The sequence below is a fragment of the Gigantopelta aegis genome, chromosome 11 (assembly GCF_016097555.1).
Source record: "Gigantopelta aegis isolate Gae_Host chromosome 11, Gae_host_genome, whole genome shotgun sequence".
Taxonomy (NCBI): domain Eukaryota; kingdom Metazoa; phylum Mollusca; class Gastropoda; order Neomphalida; family Peltospiridae; genus Gigantopelta; species Gigantopelta aegis.
This window is the reverse complement of record NC_054709.1, coordinates 958,203-985,069: the sequence shown is the minus strand read 5'-3', so window position 1 is coordinate 985,069 and position 26,867 is coordinate 958,203. Positions and strand designations below refer to the sequence as shown.

Below are 26,867 nucleotides of genomic sequence, written 5' to 3'. Positions count from 1 at the left end.
GTAAGCCTTCTGACTGTATTTTGCCCATGCTATCAAAGTATTTTGTAATATTGTGCACTGACCTTTTGGAACATGAGTGTATAGCGTAAGAGACAGCCGGAGTGAATCGGTTAATGAACCACCTGTTCGGACTGGTATTACAGCCAGATGCAGTCATATAGCAAAAAACTGAGACGGAGATGTTCACAATTTTGGAGTGAAAATAAATGCTTATATAATGTATGTTCGTAATGATGTATGTTGTTAGTGCCAACGAGAACACGTTCTATTGGCAATCTTCATTTGAAGTTGGGCAATTTAACATGGGTTTCAATGGCAGATGACATCTATGTAGTGAGACCATAGCACCTTTAAGGTTGGACTGCTTTTGCCGCTCTCCTGGTGGGAAAAGGAGATAAATCTATGAAAACTTACCTTTTTATTCCCCTCTGTAATTCTACCAAGCGGATGTACATGGAATTCTGTTGGGGTGTCGAGAGAATTTTCATGGAGTGGGGGAAGGGGGTGGAATGAGTCATGCTCTCTCAAAAATATATTTAAAGTAAAATAAAATTAACTTTGAGCGCGGGATGGGGGTTCCACTCCACCACTGCACACAAACCTGTCCACGCAAAAACCATTAATAAATCAAAATTTGGGCAGCACTTTATTTAAATGAATAGGAAAAAGGGTGCATTTTTGTTACTTTCAAAACTAGTTTCCTTTCACCATTCCGCTGAGCCAAACAAGTTATAATATTGTTCAACAACGGTTTACTGTTTAGATCGACCACAAACAAGTCAAAATTACAAAATGGAAAGAAATGTTCATAGAAAATGGAAAAACAAAAGAGTGAGAGAATGTAAAATACACAACAGTTTACCCTGTTATCAAAGTGAAATAAACATACTCCTGGGGCACAGTAGACATCAAAAATCATCAAAGCGAATTCCCTTTTTACTTGTTTTAGCTGCTTGTTTCCGATGGAGAAATGATGACGTCATACAAAAATGGCGTGAGCCAAAGAGTGAAAGAATTAAATCCAGGAGCGTGTTCTGGCGTGTATTCGAAACTGCGTTCGCGAACAGATGGGAATACAATAACGCGTTCCCAAGATAAAAATACACGGGAATAGTTTCCAGTATGGCGGTCAGTAAATTGAGTAATAACACTTCTATTCAAATCTGTTACTTTTCTCTCTTTTTTTCTCTTTTTTTGATAATGATGATGATGACGAGGAGTTATAGGAAATGATGACAGGATGGAACGTTTTTGGGGGTTGTTTTTTTAACTGTTAAACATTTGTTAAAGAAATACAATTCTGAACAACTACGCTTGCTGCGGACGTACTTTAAATCATGCTACCCAAAACCCATAGAATTTGATAACGATTGTATTTAACGCTTTTCTTACCTATTTTGGTGCCCCATCAGCGCTTATGCACACAATTATGGAGTGAAATAATTATTTTTATTATTTTTAAACCAATAAACATAAACCCTTACGAAATCAAATTCTCCTAATTTGTTGCCATGTTGTTATTCATTCGTCCTCCAGGTACAGGCCTCGGTGGCGTCGTGGCAGGCCATCGGTCTACAGGCTGGTAGGTACTTGGTTCGGATCCCAGTCGAGGCATGGGATTTTTAATCCAGATACCGACTCCAAACCCTGAGTGAGTGCTCCGCAAGGCTCAATGGGTAGATGTAAACCACTTGTACCGACCAGTGATCCATAACTGGTTCAACAAAGGCCATGGTTTGTGCTATCCTGCCTGTGGGAAGCGCAAATAAAAGATCCCCTCCTGCTAATCGGAAGAGTAGCCCATGTAGTGGCGACAGTGGGTTTCCTCTCAAAATGTGTGTGGTCCTTAACCATATGTCTGACGCCATATAACCGTAAATAAAATGTGTTGAGTGCGTCGTTAAATAAAACATTTCTTTCTTTCGTCCTCCAGGCAACCGGCCTCGGTGGCGTAGTGGTTAGGCCATCGGTCTACAGGCTGGTAGGTACTGGGTTCGGATCCCAGTCGAGGCATGGGATTTTTAATCCAGATGCCGACCCCAAACCCTGAGTGAGTGCTCCACAAGGCTCAATGGGTAGGTGTAAACCACTTGCACCGACCAGTGATCCATAACTGGTTCAACAAAGGCCATGGTTTGTGCTATACTGCCTGTGGGAAGCTCAAATAAAAGATCCCTTGCTGCTAATCGGAAAGAGTAGCCCATGTAGTGGCGACAGTGGGTTTCCTCTCAAACTCTGTGTGGTCCTTAACCATATGTCTGACGCCATATAACCGTAAATAAAATGTGTTGAGTGCGTCGTTAAATAAAACATTTCTTTCTTTCGTCCTCCAGGCGAGGTGGGGTCAGATTTGTGAACGGGAACACGTTCTCGAACACGTTCTTGCCTGTTCAAAACGTTTAGGAACAAGTTCCCTGCACCAGAACAGACCAATACACGGCCACTTAGCCCGAGTACTCTGACTGTAAGAGAGCTGGACGGACATTTGGAAGGTTATACGCTCTCATTACAGTCAGAGACCAAGCTATGTAAAACAATTTCAATCGCTGCCCACCAAAGAGTCGTCAAAGATTCCCGCTCTAATACAACAACAATCCTATGTTTGACGTCAAACACATTCACATCGATAATTTTCGTAGCCCACTCAGCCATTCCGTCTTCCAAGAGACATACGATCATGCAAGTGCCCGACAATCACAAAAAAAAAAAAAAAAGTCAAATATTTGGTAATTTTATCAGTGTTAGAGAGAAAACCCGCTACATTTTACCATTATTAGCAAGGGATCTTTTATATGCACCATCCCACGGACAGGATAGCACATACCACAGCCTTTAATATACCAGTCGTGGTGCACTGAGTGGAGCGAGAAATAACGCAATGGACCCACCGACGGGAATCGATCACAGACCGACTACGCATCAAGTGGGCGCTTTACCACTGGACTGGACAATCACCAAAACGACAGAGTGGCACACACACACACACACACACAGAAACAATATTACATTCACGTTTTCTCAAGGTGAAAATATATTTGATCTACGAGTATGCCCGATTGGCGTGGTATATCAAAGGTCGTGGTATGTGCCATCCTGTCTGTGGAATGGTGCGTATAAAAGATCACTTGCCACTAATTGTAACATGTAGCGGGTTTCCTCTCGAACACTATGACCCTCCTAAAAACTTCGCTCACCAGTCTAGACACCCCCCCCCCCCCATCCCCGCCTTTAATATTTGTTTCAAGGTACAATTTTAAGATTGCGCAATTAAATTATATAAATTATCACGTGTAGAGAAATATTAAAACTAACATTTCAAGAGCTCTCTCCCCCCCCCCCCCCCCCCCCCCCATCCCATTAAAACACATAAATTCGGTAGTTACAGTAGGCAAACCAGGCTGGGCCAGAATGAGACCGAAACAAAAGCCCTATGACCGACCCGTAGCCAGCGTTCATCAGTGGACGGCAGGCAGTGGTCTTTAGGAGCTCAGTAGCGGATCTTGGGGGGTGGGTGTGTGTGTGTGTGTGTGTGTGTGTCTAAGTGTTGCAAGTTATACACAGAGAGAGAGAGAGAGAGAGAGAGAGAGAGAGAGAGAGAGAGAGAGAGAGAGAGAGAGAGAGAGAGAGAGAGAGAGAGAGAGAGAGAGAGAGAGAGAGAGAGAGAGTTAATATTAAATAATATCATCTATTAGACTGAACATAAGTTTTGACCACAGACATCCTAGTAAAGAACGTTCAGGTCTGTTTATCAACACACCGAAACACATTCCATAGTTTGCACATGCATAAATTTTACTCTAGCCATTTTTCAGATATGTAGTGTATTTTCTTCAAAATTATTAAAGTACGATTCATTTAAGAAATATTTTATTTGCCAAATACAAAATGCTGTAGCCACTTGGTATAAATATTAGCATTTGGCTAATTTGGCGATGTACAGGGCGAGCTCGGCAAGGTTCATGCACAATTTGGAAAACAAACATTTTCAATTTTCAACAGCTTTTGCATTCACCATGTTCAACTTCGTCCCATATATTTTTTGTCAGTATTCTAACTGCATATCCAACAATTTTTTATATTTGTGATAAAATGACACAGACTAGAATTTGGAATTACAAGGAAATAAACTTCAAGTTGGTAAATTTTTATATTTATCAGTGAAAATATACAATTCAAGCACTTTTCATGGGTTTTGACCCATTAAGAGCCTTTCATTAAGCCCAAACAAATTCAAGCACTTTTTAAATCCGCTAAAAACAACCCACCCATTAACACAAAGTGCAATGGGCCCACTGACAGGGATCGATTCCATACCGACCGCGCATCAAAGAAAGAAAGAAGTGTTTTACTTACGACGCACTCAACACATTTTATTTACGGTTATATGGCGTCAGACATATGGTTAAGGACCACACAGATTTTGAGAGGAAACCCGCTATCGCCACTACATGGGCTACTCTTCTGACTGGCAGCAAGGGATCTTTTATTTGCGCTTCCCACAGACAGGATAGCACAAACCATGGCCTTTGTTGAACCAGTTATGGATCACTGGTCGGTGCAAGTGGTTTACACCTACCCATTGAGCCTTGCGAAGCACTCACTCAGGGTTTGGAGTCGGTATCTGGATTAAAAATCCCATGCCTCGACTGGGATCCGAACCCAGTACCTACCAGCCTGTAGACCGATGGCCTGCCACGACGCCATCGAGGCCGGTGACCGCGCATCAAGCCATTGCTTTACCACTGGGCTACGTCCCGCCCCGTTTACGGACAAGGTCATACAATAATACACAAATCAAAGGTGGGCATATAAAAATATTTCAGAGTTACGTAAACATGACACACACAACAAACACATAAATATGACACACATAACAACAAACACAATGGTGGACAGGATCTCTGGTTTATTATCTTCACTACAAACAGACCAGCTACTAATAGAACAGTTCTTGTCGTCACCATCACTCATCACCCAGCAGCCAAACGGAAGAATTTACATTTCCAAGAGAGCCTGGCAAATCAGGGCTTGAAATTAATGCTCAGTCCGCCTGCACAGTTTCTGCATTCTCTGCGAGGGCTTTTTCCACTTTCTTCTTCTTCTTCTTGGCAGCTTTCCGGGAAGCAGACTGTGAAAGCAGGTTCTGAAACAATATCAGATAACTATCATCAACTGGAATCAAAGTTATAAAGTTTTTTTTTTTAGTCAACAGCTTCAACAAGATAACATTTTTATTCTGCCAAAAGCTAACAGTTTTGTTGTGAACCTAGAGGATGGATTGTGAAGTATTGTTAACTTCACCGCCGAAGACGATCCACATTTAATATTCCACCTTAATATTCATGTCAAAACACAGGTCAGGCATGAAAAGAACGAGTGGAGCACATTGATTCATTTGTCATCAGCTACTGGATGTCAATCATTTGATTGTTTTTTACTTACCGATGAAAACGAACTCCAGACAACAGACTTTATATCAATTTCATTATCTAAACTATGAATAATTACAGTGTTAACATCTTTTTTCTGTTTTGGTTCTTTTTACAACTATTATAGATTTCATAATCAACCATCACAAATACATACAGGTCAACTGATCAATGAAATGAAATGTTTAATGAAATCACTAGAGCACATTAAATAACCATCGGCTATTGGATGTCAAACATTTGAAAATTCTGACACGTAGTCATCCGAGGAATCCTGCTACATTTTTTCATTATTAGCAAGCAATCTTTTATATTTTGTATTGAGTGTTATACCGTAATATCTTCATTTTGTATTGAGTGTTAACAGGTGTTTTTACCTTAATATCTTCATTTTGTACTGAGTGTTATACCTTAATATCTTCATCTTGTATTGAGTGTTATACCTTGATATCTTCATTTTGGAACGATTGTTATACCTTGACACCTTCATTTGGTATTGAGTGTTATACCGTGACACCTTCATTTTGTACTGAGTGTTATACCTTAATATCTTCATCTTGTATTGAGTGTTATACCTTGATATCTTCATTTTGGAACGATTGTTATACCTTGACACCTTCATTTGGTATTGAGTGTTATACCGTGACACCTTCATTTTGTATTAAGTGTTATACCTTGATATCTTGATTTTGGAACGATTGTTATACCTTGGAACCTTCATTTTGTATTGAGTGTTATACCTTGACACCTTCATTTTGTCTCAAGTGTGATACCTTGACATCTTCATTTTGTTTTGAGTGTTATATTATAATATTTCCATTTTGTATTGAGTGTTATACCGTGACACCTTCATTTTGTATTGAGTGTTATACCGTGACACCTTCATTTTGTATTGAGTGTTATACCTTATCTTCATTTTGTATTGTTACACCTTGTTATCTTCATTCTATATTCAGTGTTATACCTTGACACCTTCATTTTGTATTAAGTGTTATACCATAATATCTTCATTTTGTATTGTTACACCTTGATATCTTCATTTTGTATTGAGTGTTATACCTTGGTATCTTCATTTTGTTTTGAGTGTTACACCTTAATATCTTCATTTTGTATTGAGTTATACTATACTATCTTCATTTTGCATTGAGTATTATTACTACAATATCTCCATTTTGTATTGAGTGAATACCTTGATATCTTCATTTTGTATTGAGTGTTATACTATAATATCTTCATTTTGTATCGAGTGTTATACCTTGATATCTTCATTTTGTATTGAGTGTTATACCTTAATATCTTCATTTTGTATTGAGTGTTCCGTTTGGTAGAGATCGGCCTCGAACGGCAAACCGGTGATCCGGAGCGGCCCATTGGGCATGAGAATCACAGTGAACTTGAACTGAGCAACAAATTCTCCTGGAAAGAAAGAAGAAAAAGACAAGTGAATTAACGATGCTTTGCTCCATTCAACCATTTTCACCACTTACACGTAATCATGCAATCGTTTCATTCGTGCGTTGCTCGCGCCAATCTAATTTTGCGTAACCCATTTTTTTTTCGTGCAAAACATTTCAAGCACTATTTACATGGACATAATGAGTTACGCAAAACATTTCAAGCACTATTTACATGGACATGAGTTACGCAAAAAGGAAATTGTTTACCTGGATTTATTTGATCGTCTTAAAACAGTTAATCTAAATGTTCTTATGATCGCTGGTCTAGCACCATTTCACGATGTCACCAATATCTCGTCTGGAAAGTTTTAAAGAGAGTGGCAGCAAATTGATCGTCTTAACCTTTTGAGTTCTGCAGGCGACGTCACGTCGATATACTGTACACTGTATACAGTGCATTCCCCAATTCATATTTCCCGCCGTTTTGCACACGACACTCACCGGAAACGGAAATATAATTAAAGAAAAAAGAAATGTTTTCAAAATGGTGGTTTTTGTTTTGATTTTTTCACTTGAAAATACCTTGAAATTTTTAGTTCAAAAAGTGGTTTTCGGCAAGTATTTTCGCTTGACAACAATGGCGGCATGTTGCGGTAATTTTCAGGGATCGATAGCTGATTGTAACAGCTAATTTGATAATAAATTTGATCGTTTTACCAACAACGAAAATTACCAAATATTGCAATATGAATCGTAGTTCGGGTTTAAAAAAAAATTCTGGTCAGAAAACCACTGTTATCGGGAATAATGGACATAAATACTGGACAGCTGGCCCCAAATGCCCGTAAGTAAACGCAACTTTTTAGATTTTTTGCCTAATTTTAATCACCATTAGCCGATCTAAAATAATAAAAATTACACAAAAAAAGACACGAAAATAATACTTATCGATTCATATATGAACTTTATTTCATGTATTTATGAAACATTTAAGTGAATATATGTGAGTAAAAATTATAAACTTGTACCCACTCAACATGGTTTTTGTTAAAAATTAATAAGGTTAAAACAGTTAATCTAAAACTTCGTATGATCGCTGGTCTAGCACCATTTCACAATGTCACCAATATCTCGTCTGGAAAGTTTCAAAGAGAGTGGCGGCAAATTGATCGTCTTAAAAGAGTTGATCTAAAACTTCTTACGATCGATGGTCTAGCACCATTTCACAATGTCACCAATATCTCGTCTGGATTTTGTGGACCACCACCAACAAATATAAAATACATCAGCTGTGTTTTTCTGAACTATATTATATTAATGTCATTCCTCCAGATCTTTGTATGATGGGTTTATTGCCCTGGCATAATGCTTGTAACTGTAAACTTGTTGTGAACCTAGAGGATGGAATGTGAAGTATTTTTTAACTCCACGGCCGAAGACGATCCACATTTTATATACCACCTTAGTATTCACGTTAAACCACAACAGGTTCAACGTGTCATGGACGGGTGGGTTAAAATACATTCGTATTGAAAATTATGTCTAGTTTGGTACAGTTTAATTTCTACACTGACAAAAAACCTGCTTTTCCCTACATTTAAGCTTTTTTTTTCAATCTGCAGATAATAAATTTGTGAATTTAACAAAATTATGGTGCACAATAACTACAGAAATGACAATATTTATATAATGCCAGATACCTCAATTCAGATGTGAAAACATGTTCTTAACATATTTAGCTGATTCGTGGCCTAGACCGGGATTAAGACAAAATTACTGGATTTGTGCACTTTCTACATATCAATTGTCATCTAACAATGGGATAAGCAAACAATAAAACAATTCCTCGGAATTAAAATCTCCTGCCTACCGCACATTTTGTCAGTGCACTGGGTTGAACATCTCTAGGTGCAGTTATAAACTGGTTTTAATGATCTACGACTTGAGGTTTTCGAGAAATGGACATAAATGCAAACGTTCAATGCAAATGTTGACCCCTGTTGCAACCATCTGAAAAGTAATACATATGTCTCGACTTTTAACTTCGTAAAGGCAAGACAAAAACCCGTCATTGCGAAACAATCACATTGATTGTTGTTGTTGTGAACCTAGAGGATGGAATGTGAAGTATTTTTAACTCCACCGCCGAAGACGATCCACATTTGATATCCCACCTTGATATTCACGTTAAACAATTTAAATTAAAACGTGTCATGGACGGGTGGTTTAAAATACATTCTTGGTTTAATCAAAATTATGTTTAGTTTCGTATAGTTAAATTAAATTAAATTAAAGGGTGAATATTAATGCTGCATACATGTTAGTCTTAATTCATGGTAGTTCAATGAACTGTGACACAATGTTGGAAAACATGTTTTTTTTACCACACAAGCTTTTATTCAATCCACAGTAAAGTTTAGTTTTGTTTTGTTTAATGACATCACTAGAGCATAGTTATTTATTAATCATCGGCTATTGAATGTCAATAATTTGTTAATTCTTAGAGAGAAAAACGGCTACATTTTCCGTTAGTAGCATGAGATTTTTTTTTTTATGTACCATCCCAGAGACCAGATAACACATACCATGGTATTTGACATACCAATCGTGGTGCACTGGCTGGAACGAGAAACAGTCCAATGGACCCACCTACTGGGATTGATCCTAGACTCGACCGCACATCCAGCGAGTGCTTTACCACTGGGCTACGTCCCATCCCTTCAGTCAATGGATAATAAACTTGTGAATTCAACAAAACTATGGTGTATAATAAAAACAGAAATGACAATGTTTAAATAATGACTGGTATCTGAATTCAGACAATATGTTGCAATATTCCAGACCTGCCTACCCTAAGTTGTCACCATGTGTAGTTATGGCTATTTCTGTTCATCCATGCCTACAATAGTGATTTCTCTAGAAATTTGACAAGGCATAGTAGACCAAACACTTTTGGGGCATTTTCACCATTTTCGGAGCACTCGTTTTTCATTAAAAATACACAAAAATTAATTGAAATAAACATTAATGTAATTTATGTGCTTGCTTTAATAAATGAATGGCAAAAGATATAAAAGGCATATTTTATTAATTAATAATACCTTTTTGGGTGTTTTATAAAGGCAATTTTAGAATTAATTCGTGAAAAAGGCTTGTTTAATCTCAGGGCAGCATGGTGCTAGACTATTGAGGCATGGTGCTGCACCATGCTAAAACAATCTAGGGAAAACACTATACAAAATACGCACAAATCGTACACATAGGCAGGTGTGATATTCTGAAAAGCAACATATTTATATGATTCATGAGATTGTATTTGTGGATTTTCTACATACTTGTGTTGTGATCTACCTATGCTTTTTGCCTGAAAATAACCCGAGAATACGTAATAAAAACAATTTTACCCTGCTGTACAGTGTGGCTGAAATGCACTACCAAACATCAAGCCGTGAGAAAACATGACAGGATAACCAGCAGGCCTGATCAAACAAGATGAGAATTGGATGCAATTAACCATCTCTCGCTCACCAGAAACCTCTCTGGTACAGTCATGAACATCCATACATGTTGGTGCAACTGTAAACCAAGTTTCACTCATCTACGACTTAAACATAAAAGTTGACACCATCACCATAGACGTAAAAAAAAAAAAAAAAAATGTTTTATTTAACGACGCACCCAACACATTTTATTTACGGTTATATGGTGTCAGACATATGGTTAAGGACTACACAGATATTGAGAGAAAGAAACAAATGTTTTATTTAACGATGCACTCAACACATTTTATTTACGGTTATATGGTGTCAGACATATGGTTACGGACCACACAGATTTTGAGAGGAAACCCACTGTCGCCACTTCATGGGCCACTCTTTTCGATTAGCAGCAAGGGATCTTTTATATGCACCATCCCATAGACAGGATAGCACATACCACAACCTTTGATGTACCAGTCGTGGTGTACTGGCTGGAGCGAGAAATATCCCAATGGTAAAGTAAAAGAAATACCTGTATCTGGCTTTTTCATTTTATAATTTAGGCATAAAAACAAAAACCTGTCAATGCTGAACAATCAGATGGATGGGTTTTTTTTTGTTGTGAACCTAGAGGATGGAATGTGAAGTATTTTTAACTCCACCGCCGAAGACGATCCACATTTTATATCCCACCTTAGTATTCACGTTAAACCACTACAGGTTCAACGTGTCATGGACGGGTGGGTTAAAATACATTAGTACAAACATAAGTTTAATGGAAAAATATGTCTAGTGCTTTACCACTGACCTACATCCCATCCCTTCAATCAACAGACAATAAACTTGTGAATTAAGAAAAAATTATGGTGAAAAAGTGGCAACGTTTAAATAATGATTGATGACTGAATTCAGATAATACTCTAAAAACATTTCTCCACATTTAGATTGAGGAGCTAGATCATGATTTAGACAAAATTCTTGGACTTGTGGACTTCGAAGCAGGAAGAAACCACCACAATGAGCATCCATAGGTGCAACTACAAGCCACGTTTCATTGACTTACAATCCCTGCAACTGCCCACGGCAATCGGCAATACTGTGCAGTTCTTAGTTCTCCACAACACTTTTTTTGTCTTGAACTATATTCAAGGATTTTTCAGCAGCATGTTGTTTTGCCGTGGACATTTTCTTAATTGCAGGGATTGACCTACTACCTGTAGTGAAGTGATCTAATTGCAGGGGTCGACCCACTACCTGTAGTGAAGTGATCTAATTGCAGGGGTCGACCCACTACCTGTAGTGAAGTGATCTAATTGCGAAACTTTTAGCGCATAAGCCGACTCCCCTGCCTCCTTTTATCTCTTTTACTTTTTAAAATACCACAACAATTTTATACACCGATACATTGACAAAGATTAATTTTTAACATCTTTTTAGATGAGCTTGTTCTTCCCGTCAGTCAAAATCTTCTTCTTCAAATGTACTTCAGTACAGGTCTGTGTTAACATCATCCAGGTTAAACAAGTTTAAACTGAGAGAGAAACAAACGTGTCTTGTCAGTACTCTTATAGGTATGTTTAATAACTACAAACCATGTTTCATTGACCCAAGACTTATAGTTTGTGAGAACATAATCTAAACATAAATGTTGAACAGAATAGTTAAATAATAGTTTACGCCACTGCCACCAATGTAAAAGTAATACCTTTATCTTGCCAAATTTTACATCGTAAAAGTGAAACAAAAACAAAACATGTCAATATAGAACAAATATTCGTGATTCTGAGAATACTGCTAAAGCAATACACATCTTCTACTGGGCCCCAAAACTGTTTTTGTATCTCCCAAGTTCATGGGCCATAAGACTGAAAATTTCAGCTCAGTAGCTTGAAGCATTGGGGGGGGGGGGGGGGGGGGGGGGGGAGAGAGAGAGAGAGAGAGAGAGAGAGAGAGAGAGAGAGAGAGAGAGGAGGAGGGGAGAGAGAGAGAAAGAGAGAGAGGAGAGGAGAGAGGAGGAGGAGAAAACATCCGGAAAACGTATATGTGGGACAGACACATTCAGGGGACTAACAATCAGATGGATGTTTTTTTGTTGTTGTGAACCTAGAGGATGGAATGTGAAGTATTTTTAACTCCACCGCCGAAGACGATCCACATTTTATATCCCACCTTAATATTCACATTAAACAATTTAGATTAAACGTGTCATGGACAGGTGGGTTAAAATACATTAGTACAAACATAAGTTTAATGGAAAAGATGTCTAGTGCTTTATTACTGGGCTACCTACTACCTGTAGTGAAGTGATCTAATTGCGAAACTTTAGCGCATAAGTTGATTCCCCTGCCTCCACAACAATTTTATACACTGATACCATTGACAAAGATCAATTTTTAACATCTTTTAAGATCAGTTTGTTTTTCCCCGTCAGTCAAAATCATCTTCTTCAAATGTACTTCAGTACAGGTCTGTGTTAACATCATCCAGGTTAAACAAGTTTAAATTGAGAGAGAAACAAACGTGTCTTGTCAGTACTCTTAAACCAAGTTTGACTGACCCAAGACTTACTTTGTGAGAACATGATTTGAACATGAAAGTTGAATGCAATAGTTCAAGTAATGGTTGCAATAGTTCAAGTAATGGTTGCAATAGTTAAGTAATAGTTGCAATAGTTCAAGTAATAGTTGACGCCATTGCCTCCAACGTAAAAGTAATATCTGTATCTTGCCAAGTTCTACATTGTGAAACAAAAACACGTTAATATAGAACAAATATTCATGATTATGAGAATACTGCTAAAGCAACACATATCTTCTACCGGGGCCAGAAATTGTTTTCTTATCTCCCAAGTTCATGGGCCATAAGATTAAAAATTTCAGCTCAGTAGCTTGAAGCATTTGGGAAAACAAATGTCCTGAAAACTATATATGGAAGAGAAATGCCTCTAGGTAGGAGACTAACAACATGATGGATGTTTTTTTGTTGTGAACCTAGAGGATGGAATGTGAAGTATTTTTAACTTCACCGCCGAAGACGATCCACATTTTATATCCCACCTTAGTATTCACAGTAAACCACTACAGGTTCAACGTGTCATGGACGGGTGGGTTAGGTTGTTTTAAAAATCGGAAACGTATTAATGAAATGTGTAACTGATGATCAATTTGATGAGCGCTTTACTACTGGGCTACGTCCCGCCCCATTACACTATATAACAAGAGTACCGGCGACGTACATGATACACTGTACAACAAGAGTACTGGCGAGGTACATGATACACTATACAACAAGAGTACTGGTGAGGTACATGATACACCCATCAGGAGTTTGAAGAAAAACCACAGATATTATTGAATATGATTCAATTCTAATTATGTGAAATTTTTGCAATGGGATGAATGAACAGTTTGTTTTGGACCAACTACTGATGATACTGTATCCATTGGAACCGGCCTCAGTGGCGTCCTGGTTAGGCCATCGGTCTACAGGCTGGTAAGTACTGGGTTCAGATCCCAGTCGAGGCATCAGATTTTTAATCCAGATACCGACTCCAAACCCTGAGTGAGTGCTCCGCAAGGCTCAATGGGTAAGTGTAAACCACTTGCACTGACCAGTGTTCCATAACTGGTTCAACAAAGGCCATGGTTTGTGCTATCCTGCCTGTGGGAAGCACAAATAAAAGATCCCTTGCTGCATGTTGTAAGAGAGTAGCCTATGTGGTAACAGCGGGTTTCCTCTAAAGAAACCTGTCAGAATGACCATATGTTTGACAACCAATAGCCTATAAGATAAAAAATCAATGTGCTCTAGTGGCGTCGTTAAATAAAACAAACTTTACCTTTACTTTACTGTACCCATTGGAGAAGGTGCTGTCTGATTAATGAAGTTATTGTTCTTTATTAGATAGGGTAAATCATGTTTAGCATGGGTATTCTGGTGACACATTTATATTGGCAGAAAAACAGTTTATGTATGTAATGATAACAATACAGAACCGCCAAGAAATTAGCATGATCCGGACAAGGATTTACTGTTATGTGCAATAGACTGTGAAAAGTAGGTCACAGTGACTTAGTAATAGTATGCGACACACCACCATCCCAAGTTGTTCCTACATGTGAGGTTTGATGGTCCTGTATGCAATGTATGGTCCAGACAAGAAAAAATTAACAGACGGACGGACGACAACTCCATACCATAATACGACCCATCATATATGGGTGTATAAAAGTGGATCATGTCAAGAACAAAATAAATAATCGATGTACATTATGTATGCTACGAGTCTTGCTTGTAACTATTAGAATTTGGGGGAGGCGGTCATTTTTCTCTCGGTCTTGTTTATATGTTCCACAATTTTATACAATCTGATACTGTTATACACCGATACACATTGACAGAGATCAAATTTTTAACTTCTTTTAAGATTAGCTTGTTCTTCCTGTCAGTCAAAATCATCTTCTTCAAATGAACTTCAGTACAGGTCTGTGTTAGCATCATCCAGGTTAAACAAGTTTAAATTGAGAGAGAAACAAACATATCTGTCAGTACTTTTAACAGGGAACATTTTGTTTTTAAAATTTTGATAGTGATATTTCTAGTTAACTGAAAATTGATTAGCAATAACTGTTTAATGTTTTAAAATTGTGTAGCGATCTCTGAAACTTGCCTAGCGAATCTCAACGCGATACTGAATAAAATGACCCAGCCTTATATGAATGAATTATGTTTGACAACTACAAACCAAATTTGATTGACCCAAGACTTATAGTTTTGTGAGAAACTGATCTAAACGTGTTATACCTGCATCTTGCCAATCTACTTTGTAAAAGTAAAACAAAAAACCACCAAAAAAACACAACCAATACAAAACCAGCATTCTGAGTACTGCTATAGCAATACATGTCTCCTATTGGGTCCAACAGATTTTCCTGTTGCCTAAGTTCATGGGCCATAAGACTGAATAATTTCAGGTCAACATCTTGAGGCATTGTGGAAAACAAATATCCCAAGTATAACTACTCAGTTGTCACGAATCAGTAAATCCCAGTGGAAGTCACATTTGATCTGTAACAGTACATGTTAAAGCTACATACAAAATTTTGGCTAATATCTTAAGGCATTACAGGGAAAAAACGTCCAGAAAACTATATGTGGGACAGATGGACATTCAGGGGACTAACAATCAGATAAGATTTTTTAATGTCTTTGTTGTTGTTGTTGTTGTTGTGAACCTAGAGGATGGAATGTGAAGTATTTTTAACTCCACCGCCGAAGACGATCCACATTTTATATCCCACCTTAGTATTCACGTTAAACCACTACAGGTTCAACGTGTCATGGACGGGTGGGTTAGGTTGTTTTAAAAATCTGAACGTGTTAATCAAATGTGTAACTGATAATCAATTTGATGAGCGCTTTACCAGTGGGCTACGTCCCGCCCCATTACACTATATAAAAACTATATGCATGTACACAGGCCACTGAACCACACATTTGGTATATATTCAATTGCCTGTACAGTAAACTAGAAATTTTAAAGAAAAGCCCAACATTAACAACAAACAATTACAAACTATCTGATGTTGAATGACTTACTCTATTCTCATTAAATGATGTCACAAAGAACAGAATGTTACCATTTGACAAAATGCAGAAATGACATCACTACGAAAAGTGTGGATCAGGTCAACAAAAAGAAAGAAACTGATTGATGTACATTTTATACCCTACGAGGCGTCAGTCATTATTAGAATTTATTTTTGAGGTTGGGGGAGTAGATTCTCCTTTTACCTCTTCATGTTTTATTTACACTCCATGATTTTATACAGAGTTACTGTCATACAATGACATATTAATAAAGATAAACATTTTAACATCTTTTAAGATCAGCTTGTTCTTCCCATCAGTCAAAATCATCTTCTTCAAATGTACTTCAGTACAGGTCTGTGTTAGCATCATCTAGGTTAAACAAGTTTAAATAGGGTTTTGTTTTAATGAGACTACTAGAGCAGGCCAATTCATTATTGGTTACTTGATACAACACAACGACATCCAACATGTAGGGCCAACCTGACAAAACCCGTTTCTCTCAAACGCAGATGTTTAGGTACTGTAATACATGTACAGTTCAATCCCGTTGGCTCGAACCCCGTTGGTGCTCAAGAAAGTGTTTGACCCATCGGGTAGTTTGGCTTAACCATTAGGTCAACAACATTTAAGCGTAACATGGGACTTTGTTTTTTGTTCGAGCGTTGCAAGTGGAAGTTAATACAGGCTTTCGAGAAAACACAACAACGGTGATAGGAAGTGTTTTGGGTTGTGATAAAATTTTATCTGTGAAAACTCCCCAGATATGTTAATTGTTTTAGCATATAACTGATTGTTATTTACCTAAAGCCTACACCATGACAAGTACAAATCTAAAGTAACTGGTCACATCTACAGGATTTACCCAGGTTTTCCCAGGGTCCCATGTAGGACGGGACTGGGATTTGCCAGGGTCCCATGTAGGACGGGACTGGGATTTGCCAGGGTCCCATGTAGGATGTTCGGACCCACAGACCACCTGGATAAATCCCAGATCTAATTAAGTAAATGTCACTGAACCCCTGATCTCTATTAAAGAACCTCTGATCTCTATTAATGAAGTCAATGTCACAGAACCCCTGATCTCTATTAATTAAGTCAATGTCACAGAACCCCTGATCTCTATTAATTAAGTCAATATCTCAGAACCTCTGATCTCTATTAATTAAGTCAATGTCACTGAACCCCTGATCTCTATTAATTAAGTCAATGTCACTGAACCCCTGATCTCTATTAATCAAGTCAATGTCACAGAACCCCTGATCTCTATTAATTAAGTCAATGTCACTGAACCCCTGATCTCTATTAATCAAGTCAATGTCACTGAACCCCTGATCTCTATTAATTAAGTCAATGTCACTGAACCCGATCTCTATTAATTAAGTCAATGTCACAGAACCCCTGATCTCTATTAATTAAGTCAATGTCACAGAACCCCTGATCTCTATTAATTAAGTCAATGTCACAGAACCTCTGATCTCTATTAATTAAGTCAGTCAATGTCACAGAACCCCTGATCTCTATTAATCAAGTCAATGTCACCGAACCCCTGATTTCTATTAATTAAGTCAATGTCACTGAACCCCTGATCTCTATTAATTAAGTCAATGTCACAGAACCTCTGATCTCTATTAATTAAGTCAATGTCACAGAACCTCTGATCTCTATTAATTAAGTCAATGTCACTGAACCCCTGATCTCTATTAATCAAGTCAATGTCACTGAACCCCTGATCTCTATTAATTAAGTCAATGTCACAGAACCCCTGATCTCTATTAATTAAGTCAATGTCACAGAACCGCTGATCTCTATTAATTAAGTCAATGTCACAGAACCGCTGATCTCTATTAATGAAAACAATGAAGAGGAGCAGTGTTTGATATTAACACCCCAGCACATCTGTTTTCATTCACGGTGAATAATAAATGGTGTGCGATGAAGTAAAAGTTAACATTATCTTGTTCCTCCTGTCAGAAGATCGAGTTTTTCTTCAAATGTACTTCAGTACAGGTCTGTGTAAATCATCACTCAGGCGGAACAAGAAATGCATCAGGGTTTGAATTGGTAGTTAAAATATGGCCTAATTTACATGTTCTCGTAATATACCACATATCACAGCCTTTGTCCAGTTGTGGTGCACTGGATGGAACGAGAAGAAAACCAAATCAGTTGAATGGATCCACTGAGGTGGTTCAATCCTGTGACGCAAGCCAGCCCACCGCAAGCGAGCACTCACTGACTGAGATAAATCCCACCCTAGAGTACATAACAACGTGCGACAACTGTTTGTGTGTGTCTAGCTGTGGATGTGTGTGTGTCTAGCTGTGGATATGTGTGTGTCTAGCTGTGGATATGTGTGTGTCTAGCTGTGGATGTACATAATAAATACAAACTGTTTGTGTGTGTCTAGCTGTGGATGTACATAATAAATATAAACTGTTCTTACCATCTCTTTCATACAGGACGTTGAAGGGCTGCATCAGTTCGTGCTTCACACATTCCACAACCCCCATCTTCGCCTTTTTCTCGTCGTCGTAACCCCTGAAACCACAACCACCAACATACAACAGAGTCCAGTTAAAAACACGGCTATTCTAAATTAGCTCGCAAGTCACCTCCGGCCCTCCCCTTCCTGGTACTGGATAACAACATTTAAGTTTAATATTGTGACTGGACTCGAGAATAATCAAACTAAAGCTCTGTGGCATCAGATTTAGATTTGACACAGTAGTCTGCGACCATTTGACTGTCGACGATTGCTAAAGCATTACACAGAGTTTCCTCTAGCCTTTCCCTATATATCAATATCAATAAGGGGAGGGCTGGAGGTGACTTGAGCTATTCTAAATATGAGCTGTCACACTAGAAAACCTACTAAATTGCAAATCAAAAACAGAGTAATGAGGCTCAAAGTTGTTCACTATGATGTCGAGAAAGTGCTTGCTTGATTCTGTATTTTTTTTCTAATTATCTGCAAAAACCCCCCCCCCACCCCCACCCCCCCCACCCCCCCCCCCCCCCCCCCCCCCCCCCCCCCACCTCAAAATATATAAACTTTTGTTTAACAACATCACTAGAGCACACATATTTATTAATCATCAGCTATTTGATGTCAAACATATGGTCATTTTTAACAGTCATAAAAGAAACCCGCTACATATTTCCATTAGTAGCAAAGGATATTTTATATGCACCATCCCACAGACAGGATAACACATACCACAGCCTCAGGCATATACTTTACCACTGGGCTATGTCCCGTCCACAAAAATATATAGACATATATATTAATTTTGCCAACTTGTAATTTTCCCCATGTGACGGTTCATATTATGTTTGGGCAAAATGTTATTTAACGAGACTGAGAAATCTTTCTAGGATTCTCACCACTCACTTGGACCCAGTATTACATTGCATTATAAACACGTTTTATTTCACCAAGTTACCAGCCTCGTGTAAATCAGGACACCTTCTCAAGAAAGAAAGAAAGAAAGAAAGAAAGAAATGTTTTATTTAACAATGCACTCAACACATTTTATTTACAGTTATATGGCGTCAGACATATGGTTAAGGATGACACAGATACTGAGGGAGGAAACCTGCTGTCGCCACTTCATGGGCTACTCTGTTCGATTATCAGCAAGGAATCTTTTATATTTATATGCATCATCCCACAGACAGGGTAGTACATACCTCAGCCTTTGATATGCCAGTTGTGGTGCACTGGCTGGAACGAGAAATAGCCTAATGGGCCCACCGATGCAGATCGATCCCAGACCGACTGTACGTCGAGCGAGCGCTCTACCACTGGGCTGTGTCCTGCCCCTCTCAATAAAGAATTAACACACAGAAGACGACCGTGCCTAGCTACAACAGGTGACAGATAGCTGAAAATGAAGGCCAGCTACAAACGGAAAAAGGGTCTTTAATTCCATCACAAACACAAATAAATATTTAAACCAATTACTTTTGCCACCTACGAACTTACAATAGAGAACTATTTACATACAACTAAAATATAAATATGGATTTTCCATAATTTTCCTGGAACAACTTTTCGAATAACACCAAATTCTGAAGTTTCACTTGTAAATAAGGTATATAAAAAAAAAAATTCTACAGCAAAATTACCTGAGTGTGAATGGCATTAGACCAGACTTCTTTTCGGTTTCTGTTAAAAATTCTGCAACAGAGTACAGTAACAATATTAGTAATCATCAAGTCACTATGGTGATACCCATGTACAACTATACTTAACAATATCAATTAAGAGCCTATGGACTTTCTGTAAACCTTCGCTAGTATAATTATGTAGCACGTTTTGATCACAGATAATAATTGCTAAGCAATGTGTAGATGTTAACCCGTGATACATATGGAATACTAAACGAGCTTGCCCGTCATACCATCTTTATGAAACGAGCAAACAGTTTTGGTATCTGATGAGCTTGTATTTATTCAAATTAATATCAAGTCTTATGCATTGTTTTCAAAATACGCCTTTATATAATCATTATGATTTTTTTTTTTTATTTACATTAATATTCCAAACTTGAGAATAAAAAACGAGTGTCTTTAGAGAATGGTGGGGAATGGTGCCAACTATTATCGGAGTCTAGAAATAGGTGATAAACCTCTGATACATCTTGAAGCTTTTATCTTCAGTGGGTAGTTTGTGTATGATTTACTAATCATATCAACAACTGTAGGGTTGTTATTTAACCTTCCAATATGGAGATATATACGTCGTGACGCTTTCATCTTCAGTGGGTAGTTTGTGTATTATTAACTAATCCAGTATGAGATACATACGGTAGTTTGTGTATTATTAACTAATCCAGTATGATATACATACGTCATGGCGCTTTCATCTTCAGTGGGTAGTTTGTGTATTAACTAATCCAGTATGAGATATATACGTCATGACACTTTCATCTTCAGTGGGTAGTTTGTGTATTATTAACTAATCCAGTATGAGATATATACGTCATGACACTTTCATCTTCAGTGGGTAGTTTGTGTATTATTAACTAATCCAGTATGAGATACATACGTCATAACGCTTTCATCTTCAGTGGGTAGTTTGTGTATTATTAACTAATCCAGTATGATATACATACGTCGAGACGCTTTCATCTTCAGTGAGTAGTTTGTGTATTATTAACTAATCCAGTATGATATACATACGTCATGACGCTTTCATCTTCAGTGGGTAGTTTGTGTATTATTAACTAATCCAGTATGAGATACATACGTCATGGCGCTTTCATCTTCAGTGGGTAGTTTGTGTATTATTAACTAATCCAGTATGATATACATACGTCATGACGCTTTCATCTTCAGTGGGTAGTTTGTGTATTAACTAATCCAGTATGATATACATACATCATGACGCTTTCATCTTCAGTGGGTAGTTTGTGTATTATTAACTAATCCAGTATGATATACATACGTCATGACGCTTTCATCTTCAGTGGGTAGTCTGTGTATTAACTAATCCAGTATGATATACATACGTCATGACACTTTCATCTTCAGTGGGTAGTTTGTGTATTATTAACTAATCCAGTATGAGATACATACGTCGAGACGCTTTCATCTTCAGTGGGTAGTTTGTGTATTATTAACTAATCCAGTATGAGATACATACATCATGACGCTTTCATCTTCAGTGGGTAGTTTGTGTATATTAACTAATCCAGTATGATATACATACGTCATGACACTTTCATCTTCAGTGGGTAGTTTGTGTATTATTAACTAATCCAGTATGAGATACATACGTCATGACGCTTTCATCTTCAGTGGGTAGTTTGTGTATTATTAACTAATCCAGTATGAGATACATACGTCGAGACGCTTTCATCTTCAGTGGGTAGTTTGTGTCTTTTTTTTTGTAAACTGTCGTCCTGGCTTCACGTTCTCTGCCCTAAAGAAAAGAAAGATAATGTAACAATTAAGTTAATTCACTCAGGGTATGACACACTTTTTTTAAAAGTCGTAAGCCACAGAGCTGTGGGTTTGTAAATTCCACTAGTCCACCAAAATAAAGCACTAGCCCAAACTTTTCATCAAACACACTTTATATAGGGCTGAAAAACAGTGTTTCAAGGAACCCAACCCCTTAGTACCTAAAAACAACCCGGTTGACCAGTTTTAGGTTTTTTTTTAATTGTATGACTTACCCTATTTTGTCGAGTTTGATCCTAAACCATTGTCCCATTTTCGCACCCCACCCCCCATACCTGTCCCCTCATCCGGAGTGGGTAAGCAATTTAACAAACTCCTCTCTCTGACCACCCAATATAAAAGAATTTAATGCAAAATACAATGTAACACGATAATACATTGTCTTGTTCAGTGTATTCGGTAGTGAACTGTCACCAGGAATGGTGATGTTAGTTACTTAAAATAGCCTACATGGCAATATATCCCATTTCAGACAGATATCAACAAATATATTGGTAAGATTTAACTTGTTAATTGATAGACAAAAAAAGGTCAACTGATATAAAATAACGATGAACGAACCTTTCCTTCCCCCGTGCTCACTAAGACATCAATCGCGTACACTTCGTGCATCTCAAACTCACACTTCTCGTGTTCTTTTCTAAAACAAAAAGAAAAGAATGTATTGATCACCTCAACTCGGTGGTTAATTTCTTACATTGAAGGAAGGAAGGAAATGTTTAACGATTCACTCAACACATTGTATTTATGGTTATATGGCATCGGGCATATGGTTAAGGACATTGAGAGAGGAAACCCGCTGTGGCTACTTCATGGGCTACTCTTTCCGATTAGCAGCAAGGGATCTTTTATATGCACCATCCCACAGATAGGATAACACATACCATGGCCTTTGATCTACCAGTCGTGGTGCACTGACTGGAGCGAGAATTAGCCCAATGGGCCCACCTATGGGGATCAATGCCACACCAACCATGCATCAAGCAAACGCTTTACCACTGGGCTACGTCCCGCCCCATATTGGGAAAGGAAACCCACTGTTGCCATTTCATGGGCTACTCTTTTCGATTAGCAGCAATATAGGCGATGGCCCCAACCCAAGATGTGAGATTTATGGAAAAACACTACCAATATAGGCGATGGACCCAACCCAAGATGTGGGATTTATGGAAAAACACTACCAATATAGGCGATGGCCCCAACCCAAGATGTGGGATTTATGGAAAAACACTACCAATATAGGCGATGGCCCCAACCCAAGATGTGGGATTTATGGAAAAACACTACCAATATAGGCGACGACCCCAACCCAAGATGTGGGATTTATGGAAAAATATACTACCAATATAGGCGATGGCCCCAAACTATAATTTATCTTGTCTATTCGTCTGTGGAAACTAACCTTTGTGCTTCAGTTGGGTTTTGAATAAATGCTTTTTCGCCATCTATAACGTTTTTCTTTAGTTGATGTGATAACATTCCTGCAAAATAAAATTAAAACAAAAATGTTAAAACCATCACACATCAAGCAACGTTTTGTTTGTTGACACCACCAAAACACTCTGATTTTTTTAATTATCGGTTACATCCAGCCAAACATTCGTAATTATGACATATAATCTTAAAGAAGATCTGTTAAATGTTTTCATTAGCAGCAACAAATCTTTTATACATGCACTTTCCCACAGATAGGACAGCACATACCATGAACTTTTATATACCAGTCAAGGGGCACGGTGGGCCCATTGGGCTATTTCTCGTTCCAGCCAGTGCACCATGACTGAATATCAAAGACCGTGGTAGTGTTATTCTGTCTGTGGGATAGTGCATATAAAAGATCCCTTGCTGCTAATTGAAAAGATTAGCCCATAAAGTGGCGACAGTGGCTTTCCTCTCTAAACGTGTGTGGTCCATAACCATATGTCAGATGCCATATAACCGTAAATAAAATGTTTCCTTTCTGGATAGGACAAGGAAACAAAAACCAATCCAAGAACGTGTCCACCAAGGAGGTTTGATCCTCAGACTAACGCAGAGTTCGACAAATCTGCTAGCCCGACGCTAGTGTTTTTTAACACAGGGCTAGTGACAAATGCAAAAACCGTAGCCCGACGGGCTAGTAGCTTTAAAAAAACGACAACCCCAAAACCCCACACTGCTAGCTTAATGCTTTTTCCCTCCACTGATGTATGTTTTATAAATGTTATTCTGACATTGGTCATCGCATAATGTTAACAAATCAATAAGTATATATTAATATTCAACTTGAACTAAATTTCTATAAAATCCAGTTTCAAGAATCAAGAAGTTTCTATATCGTCAATTACAACAATACACACAACAGAGACTTTGTTTTGTTTTCACTTCAAACTATCATGGAGAGGAAATGACCTAATAAAAAGCACGTTTTGATTGGTTGTACAAGTCACGTGGTAGTAAAATCCTGCACGTCAATAAGGTGTGAATCGCCAGTCCCAATTAATTAACAGGCTAGCATAACTAAAGTACAACCCCAGTCATGTTTAGAATGACTGCGTTTGTCATATTTATCTACTGTCTTCTAATTTAATGCCTCGCTTACTTGCGATAGCGATGTCGGCAATCAGGGAATACAATAACACTGTTAAAAGAGCCGGCTTGACCCGTTTAATGTGTGTAGCAGTTTGGATAACGTTTCACATTTGTACAAGATAATACTTTTTTTTGTCTAGCAGTCACGCAGTTTAAAAAACAAAACCCCTTAATTATCAATTTATTTTTGAAACTTCATTCACCTCGACCGGTCGAGATAAAATTTCACTAAATAATACTAAAAAAACATTAAAAAAACATTTTATACTAATGTACATGAAAAAAGGGGAGAAGTAAACAGGTCAGCCGTTCTTGTTTTTGTTTTTTTTAAGGTACTATAGGGGTTGGGTTCCTAGTTTTTCAGCCTTATATAAAGTGTGTTGTAACTGATCAGAAATTTGGGCTAGTGCTTTAGTTTGGTGGGCTAGTGGAATTTACAAACACACTAGCCCTGTGACTATTGACTTTTTTAAAAAGGTGTTATACCATGTCCAACGATTGGGCCAGATCCTACGAATCACTTTTGAATAGAATGCATGGTTTGAAATAAGGTTTTTAATGTGTTTTTAGACGCGACAGGCAAAACATAAATTCACATACTAAAACTATCCCAAAAATAGTGTGTGATTCTGTTATTTCATAATGTAAAAAACCCCACCCCAAAACATCTAAGGTCCTAATTGTTCACATACTATTCCAAACGCTATGTTCGCCACATGCTGTGTTATTTTCAACAGGCCAGGACACATTTCTTTTGACAGTTTGTTAGAAAACGAGCTGAACACGAAAGTTAACATTGAGCTACATGCTACGCATAATGAATGAACAACTTCAAAAAGTATTGGAAAAATAAAAAAATTAAAATGCAACGATTTGCTGATAACATTTTAAGGTTATTTTTTGTTGTTGTTGTGAACCTAGAGGATGGAATGTGAAGTATTTTTAACTCCACGGCCGAAGACGATCCACATTTTATATCCCACCTTAGTATTCACGTTAAACCACTACAGGTTCAACGTGTCATGGACGGGTGGGGTTACAGACAAAATATACAACTAAAAATTAATTAAGTATCGCCTAAATTTTAAAAATAAAATTTCAATAATGACATAAAGCAGGCCTGGTAATAATTTTTTGAGTGGTGCCCGTCAAAATGACATATTGTCAGTCAATTTGAGACAATCAAAAATAAAACTGTACCTGTCAAACAAATGTTGAAATAATTGTCCTTTAGGAAGGAAATGTTTTATTTAGCGACGCACTCAACACATCTTTCTTACGATTATATGGCGTCGGACATATGGTTAAAGAGCACACAGATATTGAGGGAGGAAACCTGCCGTTGCCACTTAATGAGCTACTCTTTTCGATCAGCAGCAAGTGAATTTTTATATGCACCATCACATAGACAGGATATCACATACCACAGCCGTGGTGTACTAGCTGGAGCGAGAAATAGCCCAATAGGCCTACTGATGGGGATCGATCCCAAACCGACCACACATCATGCGAGCACTTTACCACTGGGCTTCGTCTCACCCCTAATTAATTGTCCTTTAATTATTAATCATGTGTTATTATACCCGTAGAACTGTTCATGATGCAGTGTAACCCATCTATAGCCCTTCCCACAGAGAATGCCTTTTTTCATACTATGGGATTTACTACAAGATATTTACTTTTGAGCCAATTGGTTTTCTAAATTGCACGCAAAAATAGTATTTTTTTGTTATTTCCTAAACACTTTTACATTCTTCTTACATGAAACCAAACTCGAATTATTTACAAAAAAAACATTTTTGTAGGATGGGACGAACTATAAACATTACACTCATGGGCCAAACTGAGCCAAGTTATTTGGATAGGTATTCAGCTTACTGGTGTTTGGTTTGTTATTTTCTTATTTATTTAATGATGCACTCAACACATTTATGGTTATATGGCATCAGACATATGGTTAAAAACCACACAGATATTGAGAGAGGAAACCCGCTGTCGCCACTTCATGGGCTACTCTTTTCGATATAGAAGGGATCTTCTATATGCACCATCCCACAGACAGGGTAGTACATACCACAGCCTTTGATATACCAGTCATGGTGCACTGGCTGGAATGAGTGTTTGGATTGAGGTAAATGTTAATGTTATAGTTTGTTCACTATTAAATACAGAAAAAGTAATAAAACTGCCAAAAAACTACAATTATGGCACTTGGATTGGGGGTAGAGCTGGGTGGTATTCAAATTTGAGGCTCAGTATCGATATCGGTATTTTTGGGGTGATTTACTTCAGTATCGGTACAGTATTCGGTATTAACACAATACCGAGATCGAGCGCTATTTTTGGTATACACGGCTTTAAATGCATGCCTGTGTTAAGGCTCATCAGCTAACTTCATCTAAATACAATTAAATTCCATACACACGGCTCTC

At 37.8% G+C, this 26,867-nt stretch overlaps 2 protein-coding genes across 11 annotated transcripts in view; both read right to left on the bottom strand.

Moving 5' to 3' along the window:
- The window catches only part of LOC121384993 (5-hydroxytryptamine receptor 4-like), a 31,016-nt gene extending 30,021 nt beyond the window's left edge, over positions 1-995 (bottom strand). For 3 of the 10 annotated variants that reach the window (XM_041515512.1, XM_041515515.1, XM_041515516.1), the window contains exon 1: positions 863-995. The gene's annotated coding sequence lies outside the window, so the exon portion shown is untranslated. The remainder of the gene's footprint in view (positions 1-862) is intronic. The other 7 variants (XM_041515510.1, XM_041515507.1, XM_041515517.1 and 4 more) reach the window with 6 other exon arrangements.
- Positions 996-4,889: 3,894 nt separating this feature from the next.
- LOC121385325 (proliferation-associated protein 2G4-like) overlaps positions 4,890-26,867 on the bottom strand; it is a 35,002-nt gene continuing 13,024 nt past the window's right edge. Inside the window, exons 7-13 of the mRNA XM_041515963.1 lie at positions 23,267-23,345; positions 22,426-22,504; positions 21,745-21,823; positions 20,026-20,077; positions 18,341-18,435; positions 6,718-6,845; positions 4,890-5,143 (exon numbers count right to left, since the gene is read on the bottom strand). Of these exons, the coding sequence (XP_041371897.1) occupies positions 5,042-5,143; positions 6,718-6,845; positions 18,341-18,435; positions 20,026-20,077; positions 21,745-21,823; positions 22,426-22,504; positions 23,267-23,345 (614 nt within the window). The 3' untranslated portion in view covers positions 4,890-5,041. The remainder of the gene's footprint in view (positions 5,144-6,717; positions 6,846-18,340; positions 18,436-20,025; positions 20,078-21,744; positions 21,824-22,425; positions 22,505-23,266; positions 23,346-26,867) is intronic.